Source organism: Lissotriton helveticus, chromosome 9 (genome assembly GCF_964261635.1).
Source record: "Lissotriton helveticus chromosome 9, aLisHel1.1, whole genome shotgun sequence".
Classification (NCBI taxonomy): Eukaryota; Metazoa; Chordata; class Amphibia; order Caudata; family Salamandridae; genus Lissotriton; species Lissotriton helveticus.
Genome location: NC_136070.1, coordinates 699,137,479 through 699,164,394, shown reverse-complemented (window position 1 = coordinate 699,164,394; position 26,916 = coordinate 699,137,479). Strand labels below are relative to the sequence as shown.

At 47.4% G+C, this 26,916-nt stretch overlaps 1 protein-coding gene across 2 annotated transcripts in view; it reads right to left on the bottom strand.

The window, feature by feature from the left end:
* RIN1 (Ras and Rab interactor 1) overlaps nt 1-26,916 on the bottom strand; it is a 131,789-nt gene that overhangs the window by 47,682 nt on the left and 57,191 nt on the right. For both annotated transcript variants that reach the window (XM_078660818.1, XM_078660819.1), the window contains 2 exons: nt 13,970-14,084; nt 12,553-12,625 (listed from right to left, as the gene is read on the bottom strand). In XM_078660818.1, coding sequence (XP_078516944.1) covers nt 12,553-12,625; nt 13,970-14,084 — 188 coding nt within the window. The remainder of the gene's footprint in view (nt 1-12,552; nt 12,626-13,969; nt 14,085-26,916) is intronic.

Genomic DNA, 26,916 nt, shown 5'->3' with positions numbered 1-26,916 from the left:
TGGAGCGGGGAGCCACGTTGAGAGACAATTTACGAATACAGCTCGACATGCTGGCAACTACTGACTCACCCACTGGGGTAATACTTGGCATCAATATTAGGGACGTAGCGGCACCCACTGTGGAAGACGTCAAGAAACCGCAAGTACCAGAGTGCCTAGCTGCACACGCCCACTGGGGCGGGGCTTGAAATCATCAGGTGTTTCTTAAAGACTGTCCGCTACTTCCTTTGTGCATAGCCCGTGAACAAGAACACTGGATGTTTGAAACGCGTTGGGCTTTTCAATTTTGGAAGAAGAGACTGCCACTTGACTGCGCTGTAAGGTCCTCAAATTAAAAGGTGTTTCAACTCCCCGTGGCGGCGTCTTAATTTGGGGGCAACCTTGTGTTTGTATATATTTGGCGGCTTGCTCAGCCGCGAAGACGCCCGCTGCAAAGCATGCAGATCCAGCGCGTGGTAGTACCACCTGCATTGGAGCGGGGAGCCACGTTGAGAGACAATTTACGAATACAGCTCGACATGCTGGCAACTACTGACTCACCCACTGGGGTAATACTTGGCATCAATATTAGGGACGTAGCGGCACCCACTGTGGAAGACGTCAAGAAACCGCAAGTACCAGAGTGCCTAGCTGCACACGCCCACTGGGGCGGGGCTTGAAATCATCAGGTGTTTCTTAAAGACTGTCCGCTACTTCCTTTGTGCATAGCCCGTGAACAAGAACACTGGATGTTTGAAACGCGTTGGGCTTTTCAATTTTGGAAGAAGAGACTGCCACTTGACTGCGCTGTAAGGTCCTCAAATTAAAAGGTGTTTCAACTCCCCGTGGCGGCGTCTTCATTTGGGGGCAACCTTGTGTTTGTATATATTTGGCGGCTTGCTCAGCCGCGAAGACGCCCGCTGCAAAGCATGCAGATCCAGCGCGTGGTAGTACCACCTGCATTGGAGCGGGGAGCCACGTTGAGAGACAATTTACGAATACAGCTCGACATGCTGGCAACTACTGACTCACCCACTGGGGTAATACTTGGCATCAATATTAGGGACGTAGCGGCACCCACTGTGGAAGACGTCAAGAAACCGCAAGTACCAGAGTGCCTAGCTGCACACGCCCACTGGGGCTGGGCTTGAAATCATCAGGTGTTTCTTAAAGACTGTCCGCTACTTCCTTTGTGCATAGCCCGTGAACAAGAACACTGGATGTTTGAAACGTGTTGGGCTTTTCAATTTTGGAAGAAGAGACTGCCACTTGACTGCGCTGTAAGGTCCTCAAATTAAAAGGTGTTTCAACTCCCCGTGGCGGCGTCTTCATTTGGGGGCAACCTTGTGTTTGTATATATTTGGCGGCTTGCTCAGCCGCGAAGACGCCCGCTGCAAAGCATGCAGATCCAGCGCGTGGTAGTACCACCTGCATTGGAGCGGGGAGCCACGTTGAGAGACAATTTACGAATACAGCTCGACATGCTGGCAACTACTGACTCACCCACTGGGGTAATACTTGGCATCAATATTAGGGACGTAGCGGCACCCACTGTGGAAGACGTCAAGAAACCGCAAGTACCAGAGTGCCTAGCTGCACACGCCCACTGGGGCGGGGCTTGAAATCATCAGGTGTTTCTTAAAGACTGTCCGCTACTTCCTTTGTGCATAGCCCGTGAACAAGAACACTGGATGTTTGAAACGCGTTGGGCTTTTCAATTTTGGAAGAAGAGACTGCCACTTGACTGCGCTGTAAGGTCCTCAAATTAAAAGGTGTTTCAACTCCCCGTGGCGGCGTCTTCATTTGGGGGCAACCTTGTGTTTGTATATATATATATATATATATATATATATATATATATATATATATATATATATATATATATATATATATATATATATATATATATTACCTACTGGCGGTCGCCAGTAGGTATATATAGTTAGGATTTTTTTGAATAGGGATTTCTGAAAATTCTATGTTGAATAACTTTGGCGTTGATGGTCGGAATCGGCTGAAATTGTCAGGAAAATGGCACATTTTGTTTCAGAGCGTCCCCTGAATGTTTGGGGGGGTTTCGTCAAGCGGGGGCCGAGAAAAAAGGGGGGTCCCAAAACGTGTTTTTAACATTGAGTTTTCCATAGGGCGGTTGGACTCACTTTTAGCTCGAACGGCTGAATGGATTTCTATGAAACTTGGCAAAATTGTAGAGACTGTTTGCCCGATGTGCCTTTGCTAGGTCTCAAGATATGTGCTCCAGTGGATTTTGAGAAATTAACGTTCAAAAAAATATATATATCTGTGACAGCGTCCCGGTTAGCGCCCCGGTTCGCGTACCAGACGCGTAACGGAACTTCGCGAGGAGAAGCGGATTGGCTCTCCGGTGACTGTCAACATTCTAAACAGTCCGGAGCGGCCGCCATCTTGTCTCTCGGTAGGATCGAGAGACAAGAGGTGGAAATAAACAAATGGGGAAATGAATGAAAGGGGGCAAGGTAGACCCCTCCTGACCCCCTAGGATTGATGTGGGGCTATTAAAGGGCCCCGCGGGGCAAAAAAATAAAATATTTTTTTTTTCGATTTTTCGCGGTGGAAGCGCTACCCGGTAATTTAGTCACAAGATGGAGGATAAACAATGTTGGGAATGGGTATAAGGGGGCACGGGAGACATATCCTGACCCCCTAGGTTTTCTGAGGGTGGCTGAGGAGGCCCATATATGTATCAAATGTACGCACGGTTAGCGCCCGGTCCGCGCACCGGGTAGCGTTCCGGAAAGCGTAACAAGGGGAAAACAAAGGGAAATATTAAAATAATATTTTAGAGTGCTTTGAGGTAGGGTAGCTCTGAATAGAGCTGTTGTGTGCTTGATGTAAGTACCAACATGTAGGTACCAATGAAGAGTCTAAAATTCAATGTACACCGTCTCCTCTGTAGATATTTTGTATGTTCTAATATGGGTTATTTAAATGTAAATGTGTGGAAAAGCACTTCATGCTTTAAAGCAATTGTATTTTTTAACTGATTGTTCTTTCCTCTTAGTCCTCCTCTTTGTTTTTTTTCCCCACACTCTTCTTCAGCATGATAGTTGATAAATTCGTTCCCTCAAAAATTTTATATACATAAAAAAATTATATTAAATACATATAAAATATATTTTTCCTTTAAAAGAAGAATACATTTTACAGCTTTTGATATTTGCTATTAAAAAACCATTGAAATTCACTGAAAAAGCCATAGGTTATAGACCATATATAGTTAGGAATTAGCATTTACAAAACCTTGAAAATTCACTGAAAAAACTATAGGTTATAGACCATATATAGTTAGGAATTAGCATTTACAAAACCTTATTTTACTCACACAAAACCATTGAAATTCGCATATATAGTTAGTTGCACTAATTATATATCGCGCACCCGCAATCCACTGCTGATCATGTCACATAATTTAATTTATTTCTAATTTCTAATTTAAAATACTTGTAGAGCGCAGCGTACACCTTGCGGTTTCTTGGCGCTGGGGGGATCGGCAACTGAGATGAAAAGGGACCAGGGAGAGATGAAAAAAAAAATATTGAGGGAGTTTTTAAGTGGGGAAAGCCTGACTAAAAAGAAACGTTTTTAGTTCTCTGCGAAAAGGGAGATACTAAGTAGCAGAGCGGAGGTGGTCAGGAAGTGAGTTCCAGAAGGTTGGGGCTAGGGTGGAGAAATTAGCCCCGCCCCACTTTTTGCGAGTGAAGCGAGGGATCTGGAGGAGGGACCTGGAGGAAGACCGAAGTTCTCTTGCAGGTACATAGGACTTGATTAGTGAGGAGATGAAGGCAGGGGCAGAGCCCTGACGGGCCTGGAAAACCATGCACCCGATCTTGAATAGAGCCCGTTCCTTTATGGGGAGCCAGTGGAGCTCCCTGAGAAGGGGGGTGGAATGGTGATATCGAGGGAGGCCGTACACAAGCCGGGCCGCTTGATTCTGAACGGTCTGGAGTCTACGCAAACTATAAGCAGGGATGCCGTGGTAAAGAGCGTTTGCGTAGTCCAATTTGGATATTACAAGTGCGGCCATGATGATCCTGAGTGCCTGGGGGGAAAAGAAGCGGGAAACAGTGCGGATAGTGCGGAGAGAAAGGAAACAAGAGGACACCACAGAGCTAATTTGTGAATGAAGAGTGAGTTGGCTGTTAATTTTGACCCCAAGTGTTTTGACCGTGGTGGAGGGGGTCGGTGCAGAGCCAAGAGAAGGGGGCCAGAAGAGAGAGTTCCAGGGACTGGATGAACCACCGGTGAGGACCAGCTCGGTTTTATCCGGGTTCAATTTAAGGTGGTTGTGGTTCATCCAGTCCCTGATGAATGTCATAGTTGACTGGAAATTGGAGACCGAAAGAGGAGAGGGGGACAGATCAAAGATGAGCTGGAGGTCATCCGCGTAGTTATAGACAGTGACCTCCAGCCGCTGTAGTGCAAAGATGAGAGGAAAGATATAAAGGTTGAAAAGTAAAGGGGAAAGCGAGGAACCCTGGGGAACACCGCAAGTGACAGGGAGGGGAGTAGCCGTGAAGTTGCCTAGTCGGACCGCCTGAGTGCGTTCCCTCAGAAAGGAGGAGAGCCAGATCAGAGCTGATCCCCCGATGCCAGCCGCCTTGACACGGGTGAGTAGGATGGTGTGGTCCACCGTGTCAAAGGCGGCGGAAAGATCAAGGAGGACCAGTGCCTGGTGTTTATTTTCGTCCATACCTTTTCTGAGTTTGTCCAAGACTGAGACCACGACTGACTCGGTCGAGTGCCTGGGACGAAACCCAGCTTGGCGGGAGGCCAAACTCCCATTTGCCTCAACATGGGCGCTGAGCACCGCGGTGACATGGCGTTCCATCACCTTGCCCAGGAAGGGTAGCAAGGAGATAGGGCGATAGTTGGCCGAGATAGAGGAGTCAGCGCCAGATTTCTTCAGGATGGGCACTATGGTAGCTACCTTAAGTGGATAGGGTACTACGCCTTGTGCCAGGGAGCTGTTGAGGAAGGCAATGGGGGGGTCGGGGCAGCTGGAGTAGATTTGCTGCAGGACTCGTGCTGGGCAGACGTCCGCGGGAGATCCCGACTTCACTTTAGGGAGTATCTCCAGGAAGGAATCCTGCGTGAGGGGAGGAATAGAAGTAAGCAGGTAAGGGAGGGGAGGGGGGGCGGGGTCGACGAAGGCAGAGGAGGGTGGAGGGATATTGACCTTAATGGTTGCTATTTTGTCCAAAAAATAGGTATTGAGCTGGTCGCAGAGAAGTTGGGAGGGAAGGATATTGGGCGAGGTACGGTCTGAGAATGCCAGGTCATTCACTGTTCTAAAAATTTCCCTGGGTTTGTTTTCGGCGGAGGTAATTTTAAATGAAAAGTAGGTGGACTTAGCAGCCAAGATCGCTGTTTTATATTTGTCCAGAGCTGATAAGTAGTGGGTTTTTAATAGGGGATCGTAGTTTTTCCTCCATTGCCTTTCAGCTTGTCGGGCGCTCAATTTAAGGTCTTTTAGATGGTCATTGAACCATCTATTACAGTCCTTAGGTCGGCGGATGGAGATGCGGCGTAAGGGCGCCACAGAGTCGCAGCCATCCGCCAGCCAGATGTTAATGGCTTCGGCTTGAGAGGTAGATGTTAAGCCAGTAAGGATAGGAGTAGAGTCGTGTAGCATGGAGGTCAAGGAGGGGTAATCTAATCTATTCCAGTTCCGTGCCCAGGTGTTTTTGGCACGCGGAGTTTTAGACATCGCGTTACGGGGAATAGAGAAGGAGATGAGGGCATGGTCGGACCAAGGGCAAGGCGAGACAGTGACCGAGGCCACAGGGAGATTGAGGGACCAGACCTGGTCCAATGTGTGCCCATGGCAGTGAGTGGGGACGGCTATGTGCGACACAAAATTGAGGGTTGAGAGGCAGTCTGTGAACTCTTTAGAGGCTGAGCACTCGTGCAGGTCTAAGGGCCAATAATTGAAGTCCCCTACCACCAAGACCGAAGCGTAGTTGACCACCAAGTTGGCCAGTAGGTCTTGAAAAGCCGGCAAGAATGCAGGCGAGGGCTGAGGGGGCCGGTACATTAATAGACAGGTAATGGGGGGGGAGAAAGAAAGAGAACGGGCTACCAGAAAGTCAGCGGGGGGAATGGGGGGTGAGGGAAGTAATTGGAAATTCAACTCCGACCGAGCGATCAGGGCAACCCCACCACCAGCCTTGCCCGCCGGCCGGTCGGCTCGAAGGGCCACATAAGAGGGGGGTAGGGTGGCTAGGAGAGCAGGGAGGGAAGTGTCACAGTACCAGGTTTCGGTCAAGAGCAGTAGGTCAGGTTTCTCAGTATCGAGTAAGACGAACAGCTCATGGTGGTGCTTGACCGCTGACCTGGTATTGAGTAAGAAGACAGACAGTGCCGGCGAAGGGGGGGGGGGGTCGGGGGGAGGGGTGGGGCAGGGTGGCGGGGGAGCGGGTAGCGGGAAGTGAGGGGCTATGGGGGAAGTGGGGGCAAGGCCTAGAGAGGAGATCAATCTGCGGGTGGAATCTGGAAGTAGCCATTGACCTTGAAGGGCAATAAGATCCTTTGAAGAGTAGGATGTAGTTTTGGCATAGAGTCGAGCCCCTAGCCCCGTCCGGCCGCGGACGGGCGCAGACGGGCTTGCCTTAGGCGCGCCTTCGGCGCGCAAAAGTCGCGCCCGCTGCGCTCGTCCGCTGCGCTTCCTGCCAAAACACATGCTTTATACCGGTAGGTGAGGAGGTTGGGGGGGGTGTGGCCAGCCGAGGGGGCGTGTCTCGCCTCGCCCTCGAGAATGGCGACTGAAGCGAAGGGGTCGTTGCAGCGAGTAGCGCTGTTCTAGGATGCCAAGATACAGGTAAAGGGATATCAGGTTTTAAAAGCACAGTAATTAGACACAGAATACAATTTTAAAAATTCGTCCCTGCTCCCGGCTTTCCGCCTCAGGAGCCAATCATTAGTGCAGCGCCTGGCGTTGGGGGCGCGCTATTTGTAGTCGTGGCGGGGGGGCGTGGCCAGCCGAGGGGGCGTGTCTCGCCTCGCCCTCGAGAATGGCGACTGAAGCGAAGGGGTCGTTGCAGCGAGTAGCGCTGTTCTAGGATGCCAAGATACAGGTAAAGGGATATCAGGTTTTAAAAGCACAGTAATTAGACACAGAATACAATTTTAAAAATTCGTCCCTGCTCCCGGCTTTCCGCCTCAGGAGCCAATCATTAGTGCAGCGCCTGGCGTTGGGGGCGCGCTATTTGTAGTCGTGGCGGGGGGGCGTGGCCAGCCGAGGGGGCGTGTCTCGCCTCGCCCTCGAGAATGGCGACTGAAGCGAAGGGGTCGTTGCAGCGAGTAGCGCTGTTCTAGGATGCCAAGATACAGGTAAAGGGATATCAGGTTTTAAAAGCACAGTAATTAGACACAGAATACAATTTTAAAAATTCGTCCCTGCTCCCGGCTTTCCGCCTCAGGAGCCAATCATTAGTGCAGCGCCTGGCGTTGGGGGCGCGCTATTTGTAGTCGTGGCGGGGGGGCGTGGCCAGCCGAGGGGGCGTGTCTCGCCTCGCCCTCGAGAATGGCGACTGAAGCGAAGGGGTCGTTGCAGCGAGTAGCGCTGTTCTAGGATGCCAAGATACAGGTAAAGGGATATCAGGTTTTAAAAGCACAGTAATTAGACACAGAATACAATTTTAAAAATTCGTCCCTGCTCCCGGCTTTCCGCCTCAGGAGCCAATCATTAGTCACATATTACATCATTCATGACATGGTCAGTAACATCACTGATGACATCACTGATGACATCTCAAATGACATCACTGATGACATCACTGATGACAACATCCAGTGACTGTATGTTTCTGTAAAGTTAAAATATGTCTTACATATTGAAGAATGAGTGGATGTATAAGTGTCTGGATGAAGGATTTAGTAGGCGCATGACTGACTGTATGAGTGAGTGATTAAATGTGTCTCACTGAGTGCATGGGTTAGTGACTAAACTGTCTTAATTTGTGCATCATTATGTCTGTTGTTCTGTAAACTGCTGCATGTGTTGATCAGTAGCTATATGAGTAACTATATGGGTTATTGATTTGTTGCCCAAGTATTTGTATGGGAGACTGAGTGTGTGTGTGGGTGGCTGGGAGGTGTATGACTCTGTGCATAGATGTGTGAGCAGTTGATTCACTAGATGTATGGGTTCAAAAGTGCATGTGGAAACAGCTGTATGGGCGGTTGACTGTGTGCATGAGTGTATTGGTGAGTGAATGGATATCTCAGTGCTACATGTCAAAGTAAGTACATATGTAAAACACAGTACATGTGAGAGTTGACATATATAAATAACTGTGCATAAGAGCCAGTGAATGTGTGAGTGGCTGTATGGATCATTGTGAACTTGTATCAGGGATTGTATAAGAGAGTAAATATGTGTTAGTATATGTTTGAATAAGTAAGGTGTGTATAACTGTATAGTTGAGGAAATGGAGGTGTGATTGATTCTTTGCATGACTGACTAGGTGTGTGAGTAACTCCATGGATGAGTGACAGTCTGTGAGTGTCTGTTTACACTGAGTGTATCTAAGGTTATATTAGAGTCTGAAGAGGTTCATCGTATTATCACATGAATGATGTCATCAGTGATGTGATCAGTAATGTCAAATGAGATGTCATCAGTGATGTCATCAGTGATGTGATCAGTAATGTCAAATGAGATGTCATCAGTGATGTCATCAGTGATGTCATTTGAGATGTCATCAGTGATGTCATCAGTGATGTCATCAGTGATGTCATTTGAGATGTCATCTGTGATGTCATCAGTGATGTCATTTGAGATGTCATCAGTGATGTCATCAGTGATGTCATTTGAGATGTCATCAGTGATGTCATCAGTGATGTCACTGACCATGTCATGAATGATGTAATATGTGACATGATCAGCAGTGGATTGCGGGTGCGCGATATATAGTTAGTGCAACTAACTATATATGCGAATTTCAATGGTTTTGTGTGAGTAAAATAAGGTTTTGTAAATGCTAATTCCTAACTATATATGGTCTATAACCTATGGTTTTTTCAGTGAATATATATATATATATATATATAGATATAGATATAGATATATATATATATATATATATATATATATATATATATATATATCTATATATATATATATATATATATATATATATATATATATATATATATATATATATATATATATATATATATATATATATATATATATATATTGCTCAGGCCCCCTGCATCCCACAAGATGCAAATCCTTAGAGTTTCCAGGAATTTCGCTCCTGAGCATCCTACAGACACTTCCTCTCTCTCACCAGGGTTTAAAATCCCAGATCCTAGCATTTTAAAGTCCAGACACTTAATAATCTGTTTTAGCATGCACTACCCACAGCCCTGTTCTCTCCATACACACAACCTTCAAAAGCCCAGTTCAGTGCTTAATTTGAGCCAGTGGTTTCCGGTGCTCGGCACCAGCACTTAATTGTCAACAACGCATGTATGATGGCGCTGCTTATCTAATTTGGAGGTGAGCAGAACAACGGTTGTTAAGGAATATAATATACAGTAAGAATTACTAATACGTGCCTACCCAGCCATTTCTTTAGCTTTGGGGACCTGGAATTATATTGACTGAAAGAGTTGTTTTGGTACTGTTATTGACAGCGACGAAGGGCAATTGGTGGTCCAAGCTGTAGTGGCCTCATGGCCAGGGCCCCGTCACCTATTATTTTACAAATTAAGCACTGGCCCTGTTACAAATGCTACCGCAATGGAAGCATGTAAGTCACTGTGAATATGTGTGATGCATGAATACAATATCACGTCCTCCATCACCACTCGCATCTCTCTTCTTTCGCAAACCACCTCGTCTACCAGCATGTCCTTATGTACTATCTGCACCTAAAAGCAGCTCAAAGGACTGCTAAATGAAAATAAATGCAATTTTTAAAAATAGTCTTGAGGCTGTGTACCGTGATCCGCTATGTTATTACTGATGAGGCCCTGGTATATTTGGGATGTATCCAAAGATGTCAGCTAGGCCAGAGTTGGTACCCTGCTGCAGTCTAAGCCCCTTTATAGACCATTGTGGATGAGAAGGCAGCCCACCCCAGGGTCAGAAGGCACAAGGCCTGGACGGAGGTTCCAGTGACTCTGAGCCCCTAACCAAGATCCTAAGTTGAAAACCATGGCGTTCAGTGGCCTTTGAGGAGTGACACACCTTAGCAAGCGCGCAACGCCCATATGGCTAAAAGGGCTTCATCAACCCCCCCCCCAACATCCCGCCCGTCAATGTGTCTCAGTCGGGCTGCTACAGCTCGAGCTGCTGTGGGCTCGGCTGGACAGTATCTGGAATCTTATCTCCAACACGCCCGAGTTTTTCACAGGTCTTTAGAGACAATTTGCATATTTACATACCTTTGTAAACTGGTTACCAAGGCTTAGTTTTTTTTCTGGTTCCAGTTTCCCCTGGGCCCCCACTTAGCCTATTCCTTACATATGTATTTTATATTTACTGCGGTAGTGTGAGAATGCAGTTTATGAAAAGGAATATAAAGTAGGGTTAGCAAAAGAAAAATGCCAGCCATGTGCTGTTTAAAGAGCCTGCAAATACCTTCAGCTAGATTCATCAAAGACCCGTTTTGCGAGTCTTTAATAGCGATTCATAAGGAATCGCTATTAAGGACTTGCAAAACGGGATTCATGTAGGAATTGCATAAAATATTGCGATTCCTACATCTTCCTTATTTGCGATTAGCAAATTGCTAATCGCAAATAAGGAATAACTCCCCATTCATTCCTATGGGCCTACAGGCCCTTAGGAATGAATGGGGAGTTATTCCTTATTTGCGATTAGCAATTTGCTAATCGCAAATAAGGATGCGATTTCAAGGTGCCAGGGGTGTCCAAAGGACACCCTGTAGCACCCCATAAATGCAAATTTACACAGGTGTTGCGCACACACATGTCCAAAGGACATGTGTGTGTGTAACATGCAACTGATAAAAATGCACTGAAGTGCTTTTTTCTATTCTTTCGCTATTTACCACGAAGTCAGACTTCGTGGTAAATAGCGGCAAACAATTGCGAATTCGCAATTTAAAAATGGTTAATGAATTGCATTTAAGGAATCTCAAATAGAGATTTCTTAAATGCAATTCCTCGCAAATATGCGATTTCGCAAATATCGATTTTTGCATTTGGGATGATGAATCCCAAATGCAAAAATTGCCCTCGCAAAGGGCCAGATTCGCAGAATCTGGCCCTTGCGAACCAATTTTTCTTTCATGAATCTACCTGCTTGTCTTGACACTAAATAGGGTTTTAAACAAAAAAGTATGTATTTATTTGTAATGTGACTTTTCTGTCTTTGTTCCCTTTAATCATCAGTCTTGGATCATTCAGGCAGCCCTAGAATACAAATAAAAGTGCTTTCTATTTATATTTGCTGTTCAAAGTATGCACAGATAAGTGCTGAAAATACAGCTTTAGGTTTATGTTTATTTTTGGACTGTCTGGGACATCAAAATAATGAGCTGGCAACCCTAATCATAAGACTGGAGGTTTGTTGCAGGATCAGCACATTATTTATGTCCTCTACCCTAGATCCCTGAATAATGACATACTAGAAATAGTTTAACTTATATATGAAACCCTACACTGCCGTCAATAACATGCTGAGGTACTTCATGTGTCTGGGAATACACCCTGCATTCAGACAACTCACTCCTCATTCTCGCCCTTCACTTTCACGCTCACCCTGCACTCACAGCTATCACAATGCACTCACACTGATCACCATGCACTCACACCATTCATCCGCTCACCCTGCACTCACAGTGATCACTCTGCACTCACAATGCATTTGTGTTGTTCACCCTGTACCTCACCCTGCAGTCACGCGAGCACACTACTCACCCTGCACTCATGTGACACTTCACTCACCTATCTTACCCTACTACCATGCTGTTACATCTGTCACCGTGCACTCACATTGGCAATCCTGCCACCCACACAGCACAGAGGGTTAATGTACCTGCTACAAAGAATATGTATCACGCAGGTCACTGAACTGAGTGTGAGTAAACAAGAAGTAGCACTATGATTTTTTTTATGTTTGTCAGAAAGGTGCTATAGAGAAATGAGGTGCATTGCTGGAGAGTGGCAGTGTGGGAATTCACGGAGAAGGAGGAAATGAGGGAGGGGTGCCGGAAAAGACTGTTGCACCATGCATAACGAGTGCTAGAGCCAGCCCTGGCTGAGAGTGTTAGCCCCCCGAAGTTCGGTCTAGTTGCGTCCCTGCACCTTTGCGTACGTAAAGTGGGGGCAGAGCTCATTTAGGTATGTGCTTAGAGGTAGGTTTGCAAAGTTTTGTGGGCTCTATATGTTGTAAGAAAGACACTGATCCCATGTTTTTCTGGTCCCAGGCTTTGCTCTCAGTCACCAGAGCCCACCTCAGTAACGTTGGTGGGCGATGCTCAGTTAACACAAGGTGGGGTGGGGGTAAGTGGGCTCTTCGCCCTATTCCCTCCTGGGAGGAGTTCAAGGGAAACTCACCTGGCACTGCAGTAGGACGAGATGAGCCGGAACAGATCTGGGAATGTGAGCTCGGAGCCGTCCAGGGACCACTCTGAAAGAGAGTAGGAGCGCAAGAAAATCTTCAGGCCAGCAGAAACAGAGGTCAACATTAGAAGATGGTAAGAAGAATGAGGGAGAGGAGGAGAGAGAAGGAGAAAGGAGGGAGTGAAAGAGCAGTGAAAATGGGATTAAGAGTGGAACTGGTAAAAAAAATGGAAAGAAAAGTGAGGGTATTAACTCAAGGGAACAAAGCAAATGGGCAGAAAAATATAGAGCAAGCAAAGACACAAGATAGGAACAAGATAACATGTGATATAATGAACGACGAGGAAAGAAAAACGAAAGTAAAAGAAAGATCAAAAGTATTAAAGAATAATAAATTAAGAACTAAAGTATAAAAGGAAACAAACAGGGAAGAATAAACAGAGGACAAATGGAGGTCAAAAATTAAAATAGAAGTAGAGGAACATAAGGAAATATCTACATAACAAGAAAAAGAATGAGTCTCGGAACGAGAAATAAAGATAATTTGAGAAATAAAATACAATAGAAAAGTCTAATAAAAAATTGCAACCAAAAACAAAAATTATACAAGTTAGAAAGTAAGAATTAAAAGAAGAAGGAAAAATAAAGCAAGACAGGTTAGGAAAAACAAGGTAATAAAAACAGGTAAAAAAAAGAGTGAGACACAAGAATCAACAGAGGAAACAAGAGAGAAAGCTATTGGCAAATGCCTGGTGTTGCCCCCAGATTTGTGGGTTTGTCAATGCATGTTTTGTTCTGTCTTAGTATTTACAAAGCTTTCTTCATAGGCTAGTTTCGAGACCCTCATCCATCTGAAAAAACATTTACTAAAAGCAAAACATGTTTTGGTCTTAAAAACATGCATTGTCATAGTAGTAGTCCACAGTACTTAAGGGAACAAACTTGTGTGTGAATGTGCTCCTGTAAAAGGGAAGAAACCCATCACTCACAGTGAATTTAGCCAATGGCTTAAGTGAGCTGACAAACTGTTTGAACCATGCTGTATGATGTAGTGGGTGGAAGAAAAATGTAAATAACACAATAAAGGACCAATGGATGAAGATGACTGGCTGAAAACCCCTGTAAGTAAGTAAGTATAATATACATATACTTTTAGTAAAATTAAAAGATCTAGGCTAAAGTCAGACCTTTAAAAGAAAAAAAAATGCATGAAAAAATATCTTTATTATGACCAGCAGGGGGCAGCAGGGCAGCGGACATGAAATAAAAGCAGGCTCCCATTGAAAGATATAAAACCCCAGACGACCTCTCTCTAAGATATTTTACTTCCTACACCAATGTGCTCAATGTCAAGAACTGGAAGTATTTCCTATCAGCTTCCAGCCTTCACTGTAGAATCCACAGGCCTCACCAGAGTGTTCCTCTTGGATGTATACATGGTGGACAAAGGATGGGCCACACACGTCCGACAGGCGCACACAGAGGACTTTGCGCTGGTTGGTGTTTGATTTGCGCACCAGGAACGTCTGTGGAAAGAAGGCCAAACATTGGGATCAGAGACATTTCTTTTTAGGCTACACAGTCGCGGCCTGAATTGAGTTATACAATTGTATGGTGCCGATTACGATGTGGGTGAACACTGACTGCACAAGCTAAGTTGTCTTAATACTAGGGGTCATATTTCTGAGGGATTTGCCTGATGCTCGGACCATGCAAAGTGGTACATGCTTGACACAAACCTCTAAGTCAGGTTTTTGAAGGCAAGCAAAGCCAATTTGCGCACCTTTGAATGGCTACAAAAATCTTGAGTAAGGCAACGCAGCACAAATCGCTGTGTTGCCTTCCTCTGTGCAAGAGAGAAAGCCCCAAAGATATATGCCTCCCAGGAGAGGCGTAACAAGGAGAAATATCCTAATTTCTCCTCATTGTTTCCTCTTTCTATGTGTGCAGCACACATAGAAAAAGGAAAACGTCTCTTGGGACTGTTTTTGTGCAGGAAAGTGCCCCTTCCTGCACCAAAACAATCCTGCATGCAACGAGTCACCATGGTACAAGGGTGCCTATGTTGACGCTAGGCTGTTAAAACGGTGCCAGCGCAAGGGGAAAGGACGGGAATGCACGGTTTTGAATAGGGTGACTTGCTGCGCTGCCCTGTGCCACAAAAGACATCAATTTGTCCCCAAGTGTGCAAATTAGCAACTGTGCAATATGTACCCGACTAAGTTTGACAACTCAGAATGGGAAATGTATTATGTGCTAATGGCGAGGTTATTCCACATTCCATACCTGCTCTATGTGTTCCCTCCATTTACAGCAAGTTTTACCTCCTGCAAATGGCGGTAATGGAGGGAGCAAATGCTCATGATTTGTGCTCTATTTGTGATCTTGTTTTGGGCACAAAAGGGATTTGTGGCCTCATCGTGACCGAGAACAACGTAGCATTTGATAACGTACTGTGATTGCAGTTGTTTTGACAGGAGGGGGAGCCCTATTTTACACAATAGCTAGATTATGCACCATAAATGATTTTAAAAGTATGTCACACTGCGGGAATACTTTCCTGAGGCAGAATGCTTAGATTAGTATCGCATATACATATTCTGACGTGCCTACTGCAGTGCAGACGCGTCAAAGGAGGAAGTCCACCCAATCAATGCAAAGGTTCCATATGTACCTCGTGCCATTGCTCGAGCACATTCCTTCTGGAGGCCTCAGTTAGCAACTAAACTCATATACTTGTAGAGAAAGGGACCATATTACTGAACCACGCAAAACCCAACGAATATAATCACTGATATATTTCTATGACTCGTTCATTTTACACATTCATGCATGGTGGCAACGACAGGCTGCCTTTCCTGAGGCAAGCTAGGTGATGAGTGACTCCTTGGTAAGCCCCCCTTGCAACCCACAAACTCGCGTGTACACAAAAGACAAGACTGACACACACCTGATCTACCGCTCAACCTCAAAAGGTGAATGCTTGCCAACATTCAGTGACCAAAAAGGCTGAGATTTCCAGGTTTTGAAATAACTAACATAATGGTGAAATGGCATCGCGCAACACCTGGCTGATGACGTCACAGGAAATCATATTACTTGCTATGTGGCATGGAAAGAGCCAAGTGGCTTCTGACCCTCATGGCGTTATGAATAATAAGTGAGCACAGAGGCAAGTTTTCATCTGGCAAATACATCATTCTTCAGGAAACATACCTCTGCAATCCACAGATGGCAGGCAGTAACTCCAGCAGCATGAAACACATGCATTGCAGAACACTACACAACGTTCAGAGACTTGTTGGCAGTTCTGCTCATTTGCCCCTGCCAGTGCTAGTACCAACTGAACTACTAACCATCCCACTCCTACAAGTGTGACAGTTCAGACTATTCCTGGCCACCAAAAGCTATAGAAATGCCCAGGACATCTGGTATTATCAATTTTAATGCATACTGAATTATTAAGCACTGTTGATGTGGTCACCTTAAAAATAGACAAACAGTCCCACCGTGTGTTGGACTGCCATCAGTGCAGGTGTTGAGAATTAGGTGCTAGGGTTAAGAACTGGCAAACACTGGTTCAAATTAAGCACTAAGCAAAACCAAGCACTCACCCCCAGTCAACTGATCTGGGTTTAATCCATCATCATTCTTTAGCTCATTCCGCCACCCCAGTTCAGACATGGCCATATGCAAATCAGTCTGACCATATGCCTCATGGGAACAGTCCAGCCCGAACTGCCAAGCCATGTCTTCCCTGGACCGGAAACAAGCATCCTGGGACCGGTTTCGGGCTGATCAGCTGTCATCAGCCAGGCTAGCTTGAATCCAGTGGCAAAGTGAGCAAGGGACCCACGTCTGGGCATACCCTGCCAACTTAGGGCGAACAAAGCAGAACCAAACGGGATGACAAAGTTGTCGACATGTTTCAGCTGCTTAACTTGAGCCTACAATTTCAGTTCACTACAGCATTCATCAGGAGCTTCCTGATCCCAGATGTTTAATTAGTCCCTCAATACCCTGTGTTTATGGACTTCGGAACTAGTTGTTCTCAGAGATCGGGACCCATTCTGTAACTCACTCCAGATAATTGAGTTTTAAATAAGCCTTGCTTAAACTGGTGGGTAAGTAGAGGAGACCCCCTGTAGTCACACTTACTCCAAGGGTGGTGCTCCGCCTCGACCTCTTGTCTCTGGCTCGCCGTGAAGAGATGACTGAATATCTTCTTACCATGAATGGTGTAAGAAGCATTCCCTATAAAATCTAGAAACTGGCCACCATGACAGTCTAGTTATTGGCACTGGTGCAAAGAGGGGCACTGCACTGTGTCTGATGCGGAAAGCCCAAGCGGAGAGTCTTTTTTCATCATCTCTCCTAAATTACCATGGGTCAGAACCGTGGGGATAGCTACAGACAATCCAACTTGACCAGCCAAATATTCAGGATTGGAGGCTACCAGACATCAAACCAAAGCCCGCGATTTTTTAAAGATTTCCAGGCACAAAATACTGCACTTGCCCACTAAATTTGCAAGATGCAGAAAACTGGAAAAGCAGGCATGAGAAAAAGAGAAACCATATGGAATAACCCCTCACGGTTGAATGTAAACTCCCAGCAGACCAGTATAAAGGACACAGGCAACAAACTGGAGGGAATGTGATTTCAAATGACATAAATTGGAATTCCTGTTGGTAGACTCTGCATAGATGCCAAGATCTGTATGAGCATTGCATTTGAATTCCCCTCTCACACATTTGATTGATATGCACTAGTAAGGGCAGGTGCTGTGCTTTCACTGATGTAGATGACAGTGCTTTATGCAGAGCATCTTCCAGACTTTTCAGATCCATACCATACATTTACCTCGGCGCCTAAAGGTGACTTAGTTCCATGTATGCACTATTCCAAAAACACAATCACAAGGGCACAGCTGACGTATCTGACAATGCACAAGGGCGCAACCCATGATAATTGCTCCCAGGTTTCAGGGAGAGCAAACGCCAGGAGACCTACCTCTGTTGCAAAGGTGTCATTCGCCCTAATGCAAGGAAACAAAATGGGGCCCCCATTCCCCAGTTTGGTAGTTAAAAAAGTTAGAATTGGCACTCAGATCAAGGTGCCACTGCACCTTCTCCAGTATTGATAGCGAGATCCCTATTGAGGTCCATTTTATGCAGGTATGGGGATAGCCCCCAGAAACTATGGCCCTATTATAGGGTTATGGAGACCTGTATGAAATTGTGGAGATTGTGTGAAATTAAGAAACTTTGTGTGAGATCATATGGGCGCGAGCAGTCCAGTAGCTCACACGATAATGAGAGTGGCTGTTTCAAGACCAGAATCCCAGCCCAGTGACACTGCAGCCATTGGCGGATACGACTGCCCGTCAGTGGTGTAACACAGACAGTGATTAAGGAAGGGAAATCGTGTGGGTCAAAGCAGGCTGACACGGAAAGACCCCGCTTACACCACCAAAGCCTTGCTCACTGAGCCGCAGAATTCCCATCGGAGGTGTGAGTCACTGCAAGTCAGCCCACGAGGCCATAACTCATGTTTGTGGTGCATGGCCCTTTTGAGTTCAAATATGGCCATGGCTCCCACCAGGGTAACGCTCTGTACAAAAAACTCACAAAGGTGATGGGAAGAATGCGTGCCAACAATCGAAACCATTGGGAATTGCGCTGGGTGGCATTTCAATCAATTGTTTTCTATCCACTGTGCCACTCTAGGCAGAGGCCTGCCTTATGCACATCTGTAATGACTCTATTCCATCCCGAAATACAGACGAGGCCCTCCAGAAGGGACTACCAGCAACCCAAGACCGGTTTCTCTCTTGGTGGTGGGCGGAAGGTCAAGTAGATACCGATTCCTGAAGTGTCTACAGACCATAGGACAAGATGGAGCTAAATAGTAGTGACATGTGGCAGGGGGTGTGGTTAAAAAATGGAGAAGTGGATACACGTATACGGGAGTGGGGAGTGGGTGAATGACCAAAGAGTCAGGCGGGCATAAGAAGCTGTGGTCATGATAGTGTTTTATCATGTCCTGTTAGTTCTGTCATAGACAGCACATGGACTTAAAGTTTGGTCTAAATTGCGTCTTTGTTAAAAAAATATTACTAAACAGTGTTGACTTTGCTCTGCATAGTGCTGCAGTGCATATTGGTGAAAGCAGGACACAGTGATCCTGTCTGAGGTAAATAATGCTCACCAAAACATTAAAAGGCTTTGATCCAAAGACTTTGATCTGGTATCATAGATGTTAGTGGACTCGGGGCTCTGAACATAGGAAGTTAACTGTCACTGTCCACAAACATTATTTTAAACTCCCCCTCTATGCCTATTGATTGTTCGCAGGCGCGTGTGTCATTACATCACTCCTGTGACACTTGCGAAGCCATGCTGTGTGTCCCTGATCAAACTTCATGCTCATTATTTTAGCTTTATCGCCTCCAACCACCGTGATGTGTATTCTGTCCAGACCAGTAGAGGAAGGGTCTAACACTCATGTGATTTGTCAGCCTGGTCACTCCTCTGCCTTCCCACTACCAACAAACAGCCCACGATCAGCAAGTAAACAGCTAAAAAGAGCATTCACACTGTTCACTGATCACAATTTTGAATACCCCTCTTTTGGTACAGTAATACCAGTGCCGGATTACCAAATAGGCAAAGTAGGCACCCACCTATGGGCCCCACTCCTTTTAGTGGCCCGAGACAACGGATCAAAATAATATTGATTTGATCTTGAAAGAAAATTACAATCAAGCGTTCTTAAATATTGTTTCCAAAAGATAAAAAAATGAATCAACTCAAAGAAAATGAATCTTTACATTAAAGACTCTATAGAGAAAATACTGTATTCATGTAATGTACCCACTAACAACCTAAAGTACTTAAACCAGAAACATCAGATTCAAATGATAGTTTGTCTCTTAAAAGCTAATCTTCTCGCAGCTGTCAGTTTGTGAACAAAATCCGGTGCATTAGGAGATAAATTGCGAGGTGGGGATAAAGGGCGAAATTTGGACTGCCTAGAGGCCTGAACAGTAAATAATGACACTGCAAAGAGGGGTACTGCTATGATTACTAGGGGTAATCCCCATTACTCTTAGTCCTACTAGTCCTCGACCCAGTCATCACACATGAGGTATTCCACACGACAGGAAACAAAACAGGAAACGCTTTTAGACTCCACCCACCCGCCTGTCAGGTGCTATAACACACCTCAACACCAGAAGCACATCCTGATGTACCAAGCACCAAAGGCCTGGAAAGGGAGGGCGGGCGAGTTGTATGACTGGGTCGAGGACGAGTAGGAATAAGAGTAATGGGGACTACCCCTAGTAATCATAGCATTACCTCTACGTCCCTCGTCCTCGACCCAGTCATCACACATGAGGCACACCAAAGCAACCCCCACAAAGGCCTTTGGCACACCACAAACAGAAACAGACCAGACACCAAGGAGTGCAGCAAGACAGAGTTTAATAACAAATAGAATCAAACAGAATCAAACAGAGGGGGAACCCCCACAGCTTGCAACACTCCAGAACCAAAATAAGGGCGACCAGACAGAGCACAACTCGAGCGATAATGTCGCACAAAAGTGGACTCGGACGCCCAGGTCCCCGCCCGACAAATCTTCTCAAGGGGAACCCCGTGGAAAGCAGCCCAAGAAGCAGACACACCCCTGGTAGATCTCGCCTGAACCCCCGAGGGGCAAGGCAAACCAGAGCCCTGGTAAGCCAAGGTGATCACAGCCTTGATCCAGCGACCCAAAGTGAGACGAGAGGCAGCTTTACCCCTACCAGCCAAACCAAAGGTCACAAAGAGGGAGTCAGAAGACAGAAACCCAGCAGAACGAGCAACATAAACAGACAAGGCACGCCTCACATCCAAAGAATGGAGCAAGATGTCAGAAGGCGAGGAAGGAGAAGGACAGAGAGAAGGAAGAACCAACTCCTGGGAAAAATGGAAAGGACCACCGCGTCGTCCAGAAACCTCAAAAAGGGGGGAGAGCAACGCAATGCCGTAAGCTCGCCCAACCTCCGAGCACAAGTAATAGCCACCAAGAAGGCAACCTTGAAAGACAGGAATTTCAATTCTACAGACTCCAAAGGCTCAAAGGGAGGGGACTGCAAAGCACCCAAAACCAAAGAAAGATCCCAAGGAGGAACCGGAGAGCGGACAGAAGGAGCAGAAAGAGAGAAACTCCGAAACAGACGGGAAACCAACAACCCGTCCGAAGGCAGAAGAGAAGCCGGGTCCCGAAAGGCCCGGATAGCAGCCCACTGACCCTTCAAAGTGGACAGCGCATAGCGCTTCTGAAAGCCATCCCAAAAAATTGAAGAACAGAAGAAACATCACAGGAGGCAGGGGACAGGCCCAGGGCAGCACACCAAGAAGAAAAGGAAGCCCAGTGCTTGGAATAGGAGGTCAAAGTGGACTTCCGACGAGAAGCCTGCATCACAGTGATGAGGTGGTCGGGCAAACCCTGGACTCCAAGAGACAGCCGTTCAACGTCCGGACCACCAGGGTGAGAGGAACCAACAGGGAGGGAGACGGGGATCCCAGAGAAGACGGGTAGCGGGGCAGAATCCACGGAGGGCCCACCGCCAGCCCATCAGCAGAGGAAACCAGGAACGGCGAGGCCAATAAGGGAGAACAGCCACCACCTGAGCCCCCACCTGCTGAACCTTCAGCAAGAAAGCAGGAATCAGAGGAAAGGGAGGAAATGCATATAGGAACCAAGGGGGCCAGAGGACAGACAACGCACCCACTCCCCAAGCACCCGACTCCGGAGTCCTGGCGCAGAACAGGGGAAGCAGGGCATCAGACCGGGAGGCAAACAGGTCCAGCACCGGAGTCCCGAACCTCCGGCAGAGCAACCGGAAAATCCGAGGGGCGAGACACAGGGAGAGAGAGGACGGGTACCTCTGACTCAAGAAATCCGCAACCACGTTGTCCACACCCCGAATGTGCAGAGCAGAGAGGGCCACAAGATGACATTCGGCCCAACTCGCAATTGCACACGCCACTATGTTCAGGGAAAGGCAGCCGGTACTGCCCTGGTGGTTGATGTGGGCCACGGTCACAGTGTTATCCCATCTCACCAACACGTTGCACCCCAGAAGACGATCCTTGAAAAGGCGAAGCGCCCTCTCCACAGCAGACAGTTCCCTCCAATTGGAAGACCGGCGTGACTCCGAAGGAAGCCAACGCGCCTGCACCGCCCAAGGACCCAAAGACGCACCCCAGCTGGAAGCACCGGCATCAGTCGTCAACACCAAGGGGGGCGGAGGATGGAACCACATTCCCTTCGACAGATTCGAAGAATCCAGACACCACTGGAGAGAAGACACCAACTCCGGAGACACAGGCACAGGGATCGAGAAGTCCCGGACAGGAAAGGGCACCCAACGCTGAACATGCCACAACAGAGGCCGAAGATGAACCCTGGCCCAGGGCACTGTGAACATAGTGGCAGACATGTGACCTTGAACCACCAGCCACTGCAGGAGAGGAGCCGAATCCCGGGAAAGCAACCTCCTCAGCAACGACTGAAGACGCAGAATCCTGGACTCCGGGAGAAATACTTTGCCCAGAACCGAGTCGAACACGGCCCCAATGAAGGACCTCCGAGTGGCAGGCTCCAGGTGACTCTTCAGAAGATTGACGAGGAAACCATGATCCCCGAGCGTACGCATGGTCAAGGAAAGGTGTCGAGACATGACCTCTGGAGATGGAGCCTGCAGCAGCCAGTCGTCCAGGTATGGAAATACGGACACCCCCAGGAGATGGAGATGAGCCACCAAGGGAGCCGCCACCTTGATGAACACCCTGGGGGTGGACCGAAGACCAAAGGGAAGGACGCAGAACTGCCAGTGAAGACCCTCCAGGCAGAAGTGCAGGAACTGCTGATCCCCCAACGCCATCGGAACATGGAGGTAGGCATCCTGGAGATCGAGCGAGGTGAACACCCAGCCCTCCTGGATCAAGGGAATCACCTTCTGCAAAGTTTCCATCTGGAACGGGATTTTGCGCACAAACAAGTTCAGGGCCCGAAGGTTGATGACCACACAAAAACCCCCCGTGACCTTCGGGACCACAAAGACGATGGAATAAGTCCCCAGCCCACGTTCCAGGGGGGGGGGGACCGGGACAATCGCCAGCTTGCTGAACAGAACTTGAACACCCCTCAGCAACGCCAGACGGCGAGACGGGTCCGAAGGCAAGGGGGTCACCACAACACCGGAGGAGACAGGAACTCTATCCAGTAACCCCTGGAAACAACATCCAGTACCCACTAGTCGGAGGTCGTCAGCAGCCAAGCATGGAGGAACAACCACAGTCTCCCACCAACGAGACCGGGCACCGGAACGGCGCAGTCAGGAACGAGGAGCGCCAGGCACACCATCCGGCGGGGGCTTCTTCTGGAACCTCCTCGGAAAGGATCTACCAGCTGGCCCTTAAACGAGGACTGCTGAAATCTGGAAGGCTGGCGAAAGGACCTGGCATTTGAGAAGGAGGCCCCCCTCTGAGAAGGAGCATGACGGAACGACAATGAATGCTTCCTTTCCTTAAAGCCCTTATGGAGCTTATCCTCCAGAGCGTCCCCAAAAAGATGAGTACCAGAAAACGGCAACCTCAAGGCCATAGAACGCTGTGCCGCATCCGTCTTCCAACCCCGGAGCAGCAAGTTCCGACGGGCAGCAACAGAGGAACCACAAGGCAGAGCGGAAGCCCTGACCGAGTCAAAGACTATGTCCGAAAGGAATTCCGCCTGACGTTCCATAGAGTCTAGTAACTCCGGACAACTGCCCCCCTCCTGCATCATAGAAAACAAAGTCTTGAAGTCAGCGAGCAAAGACTGAGCAACGTAGGCACCATACACTCCAGAACGAAGAGCCAAGTGAGAGCCAGCATAGGATTTCTTCAGCGCAGAGTCCATCTTTCGATCAACGCCACCCTTCAGGATATTATCATCCGCCATGGAAGGCCGACCCACCAGAGAAGCAACAATCAAATCCACCTGCACGGAATCGGGCAAGGCAACCTCCATATCCTGCAAAGGATAGAGCTTCGACATAAACCTCGGCATTGCAGTATGATCCGGGTCCTTCCACTCCTTCAGGAGGACACCCATAACAAAGGGGTGGGTAGGCATAGAAGAAGTCACAGGCTTCCTAAACTGCGGTAGAACAGGGAGGTGCTGGGCACAGAGTCATCAGGAAAACCCATATTTTTCCTAACATGAGAAAGAGGGTCAGGTAATAGCTCCTTGGAAACATATTTGCCCTTGAGATCCACCGCACCCAAGGTAGACTCATCCGAGGAAGCAGAGGAAGAAATATCCGAGTAAAGGGCAGCAGCAGCTTCAGAGCGACCCCCAGCACCCTTCTTGGAAGCTCGGATATCAGACAACGTTTCTAATATCAGGCGCTTCAAACGCTTAGCGTCATCCAAACTGGCAGCCCTAGCAGCTGGAGCAGAATCCCCACTGTCCGGGGAAGAAGAGGAAGACCGAACAGGAGAGATATGCTTTCTCTTCCTGTGGTGTTTCCCCATAGCGCAGGAGAATCTCAGACAACCAGCCAAGAGCGCAGAACAGGGACGTACTGCCGGCACTCCCAAGCAACTCCAAACAAACACCAGACTCCCGTCAAGAAAAGAATTGCACTCACCCACCGGACGAATCCACAGCTAAACGAACGAGGAAGAAGGAGGGGCCGACTACGAGCCTCCAATCAGCTGCCGGCAAAGGAAATCACCCGGAAGGGGAATTCGACGAAACCCCATGACGTCACACTGCCAGCGACCAATCAGGCAGGAGGAACGAGTACTCGGAGCCCAACCCGGTGCCCGAACAGGCGAAAATGAGGGGAGAAGCAACGCGTCCGGTCCCGCCCTGCATCACGGAGCAAAGAGCTGACAGCAGTGCAGCACGGCTGACCAGAGCGAAGATCCACATAGTTTTGGAAAGTGAACCATGAAGAAAAACCGGGGGACCCGATAAGCCCCGCAAACCAGGTCCCCCGCAGCCAGGGAAAGTCCAGGAAGCCCAGCAGATCGACTCCCAAATCCCACAAAGGTCCATGAGCACTCCCAGAGCCCGGCAAAGGAGGGAACCACAGGACAAAACGGAGCAGGTAAGCGCCCGGCACTCACCCAAGCGTCACCCATCAGCATCCACCGACAGGAAACAAAACAGGATGTGCTTTTGGTGGTGAGGTGTGTTACAGCACCTGACAGGATGGTGGGTGGAGTCTAAAAGCGTTTCCTGTTTTGTTTCCTGTCGTGTGGAATACCTCATGTGTGATGACTGGGTCGAGGACGAGGGACGTAGAGGTAATTACCTTTTGGTGTTATATCACCTTCGCATTCTGAGTGATGTACCTGGGAACGGGGGATAATGCAGTAATACTGCACACGTTCCCCTGTTCCTACTGAACACACTCAGAATGCTGTGATTATCCCTGGCCAACTCTGGGCAGGAGAAAGTGCGCCATTTTTGCACTACCTGCAATCATAATGCCGAATGGGCTCGTTTGTACCTAAATGAGAAGTACTGATACCTCTAAGAATGATGGTCAGTGTTTGGGTCAAGGCCAAATCCTGGTGTCTTCCGACGCATCCTCAATCCACATTCCTCTGAGAGTCAAATCTCATGTTCTTTTCAGGGCAACTTGGGGCGATAAGGAAGTATATATTTCCCGTATGATTCTTTAACAAAACAGGAAGTAGATTTTCAGCATATTTCATACTACTCACCCCTGACTGTATTTTCTGGGAAACTCGCTTTCGCTGAATTGATTGTATTGTCATCAGCTAAGTAGAGAGGTCGTCGTCAACAAAGCTCCTTCCACTACCCAGAAAGGAGCTGGCCTGGAAAAAAATGCGTTTTCGGAGAGCCAGGCCTTCCTCTGCATGCTGTGTGCAGTGTTTACTTGGTGTAGGAGCCACGTTGTGTCAGAGGTGAAGTGGTCTACACAGAACAATGACTTCTCAAAGGACTTGGGCAGTCACAGACTTCCGGTTACCGCTTCCCTTCTGACCTCCACATCCTCAGACCGGCTAAATATTCCCTGACTTCTTAACAGCCTTTCCATCCAGAGGCCGGTTCATCCAGAGGTTGCAACCGTCACCCTCCCATCCTTCAGTGGTCATCAAGGGAGCCTAAGGCCTATCTGTGCATTTGTGCGATACGGGAGTCTCAGGGGTCCCTCACCACGTTCTTCTTCAGGCCCCACCATTTTGCGTTACGCCGCTGTGTTAACCTACTGTTGTGTGCGAACACCGAAAAAAAGTGGTGACATTGGTGATCTGGTCTACTGAAATATGTGTATTTATTGATCGGGCAGGACATCAGAGAAGCTAGTGGGGCTGGCGAGGCTAATCACGAATAACAAGGGTGTAGCCAAAAAATGAAAATGCCCCCAAGCCCCGAGTTTGAACAAAACCTCCAGGGACTCAGACTGAGCAAAGCCAGTTTGCACAGCTCTTTCTCGAATAGTTTCCTTGACCCTTGAGTCCACTATTCTATCCATCCATCCTCCCATCCACCATCAACTTTCCATCGTTCTGTCATTTCACGTATCAGAACATCCAACCAATATACCATCAATTCTTCCACCATTCCATCCATCCCCTGACATTCCATTATCCATCTGTTCCCTTATTCATCCATCCACCGTTCAACCCTCCCATACACCTTTTCAGCATTCATACTTCTAATGACCATTCAATTTACACACTGATCCAGCCTCCCGCCGATCCACCCTCTGACTCTTCCACCCATTCATCCTTTCACTATCTGTCTATCTATCTATCTCTCTATCTATCTATCCTTCCTCTCCCCAATGAAACCTTTCACCTTCCACCAGTCTATCATTTCATCATCCAAACTCGTACCCCTTTCTTCTTTTGTTCTATTCTCTCTAATTTTCAAATGACCTTACCTCATGTTTCTTTTGTTCCTCATATTCTTCATTCCTTTCACCTGTGCTTCCTCCCTTCCTCTTTTCCAGTTGCTATCTACACACCATTCATTCCTCAGTCTTTTCTCGCCTTATTTTTAATTTATTACAATTATCTCCCCCACACACTATTTTGTGATGCATTTTGTCAGGTCATCGCTTCGAAAGACAACCCGCACTCCAGAGGCTAAAGCGAGGGGAAACATCGTTAACAACGCACGTGTTACAACGCATGTCACTACAATGCATTTTTTACATCGCAAAATCCATTACAACGCATGTAATTACATTGCATAATCCATTACAACGCATTCCCAAAGTAACGCCCCAGCAGAGTTAGAATAGTAATTGTGTTGTAATGGATTATGCATTGTAACAAC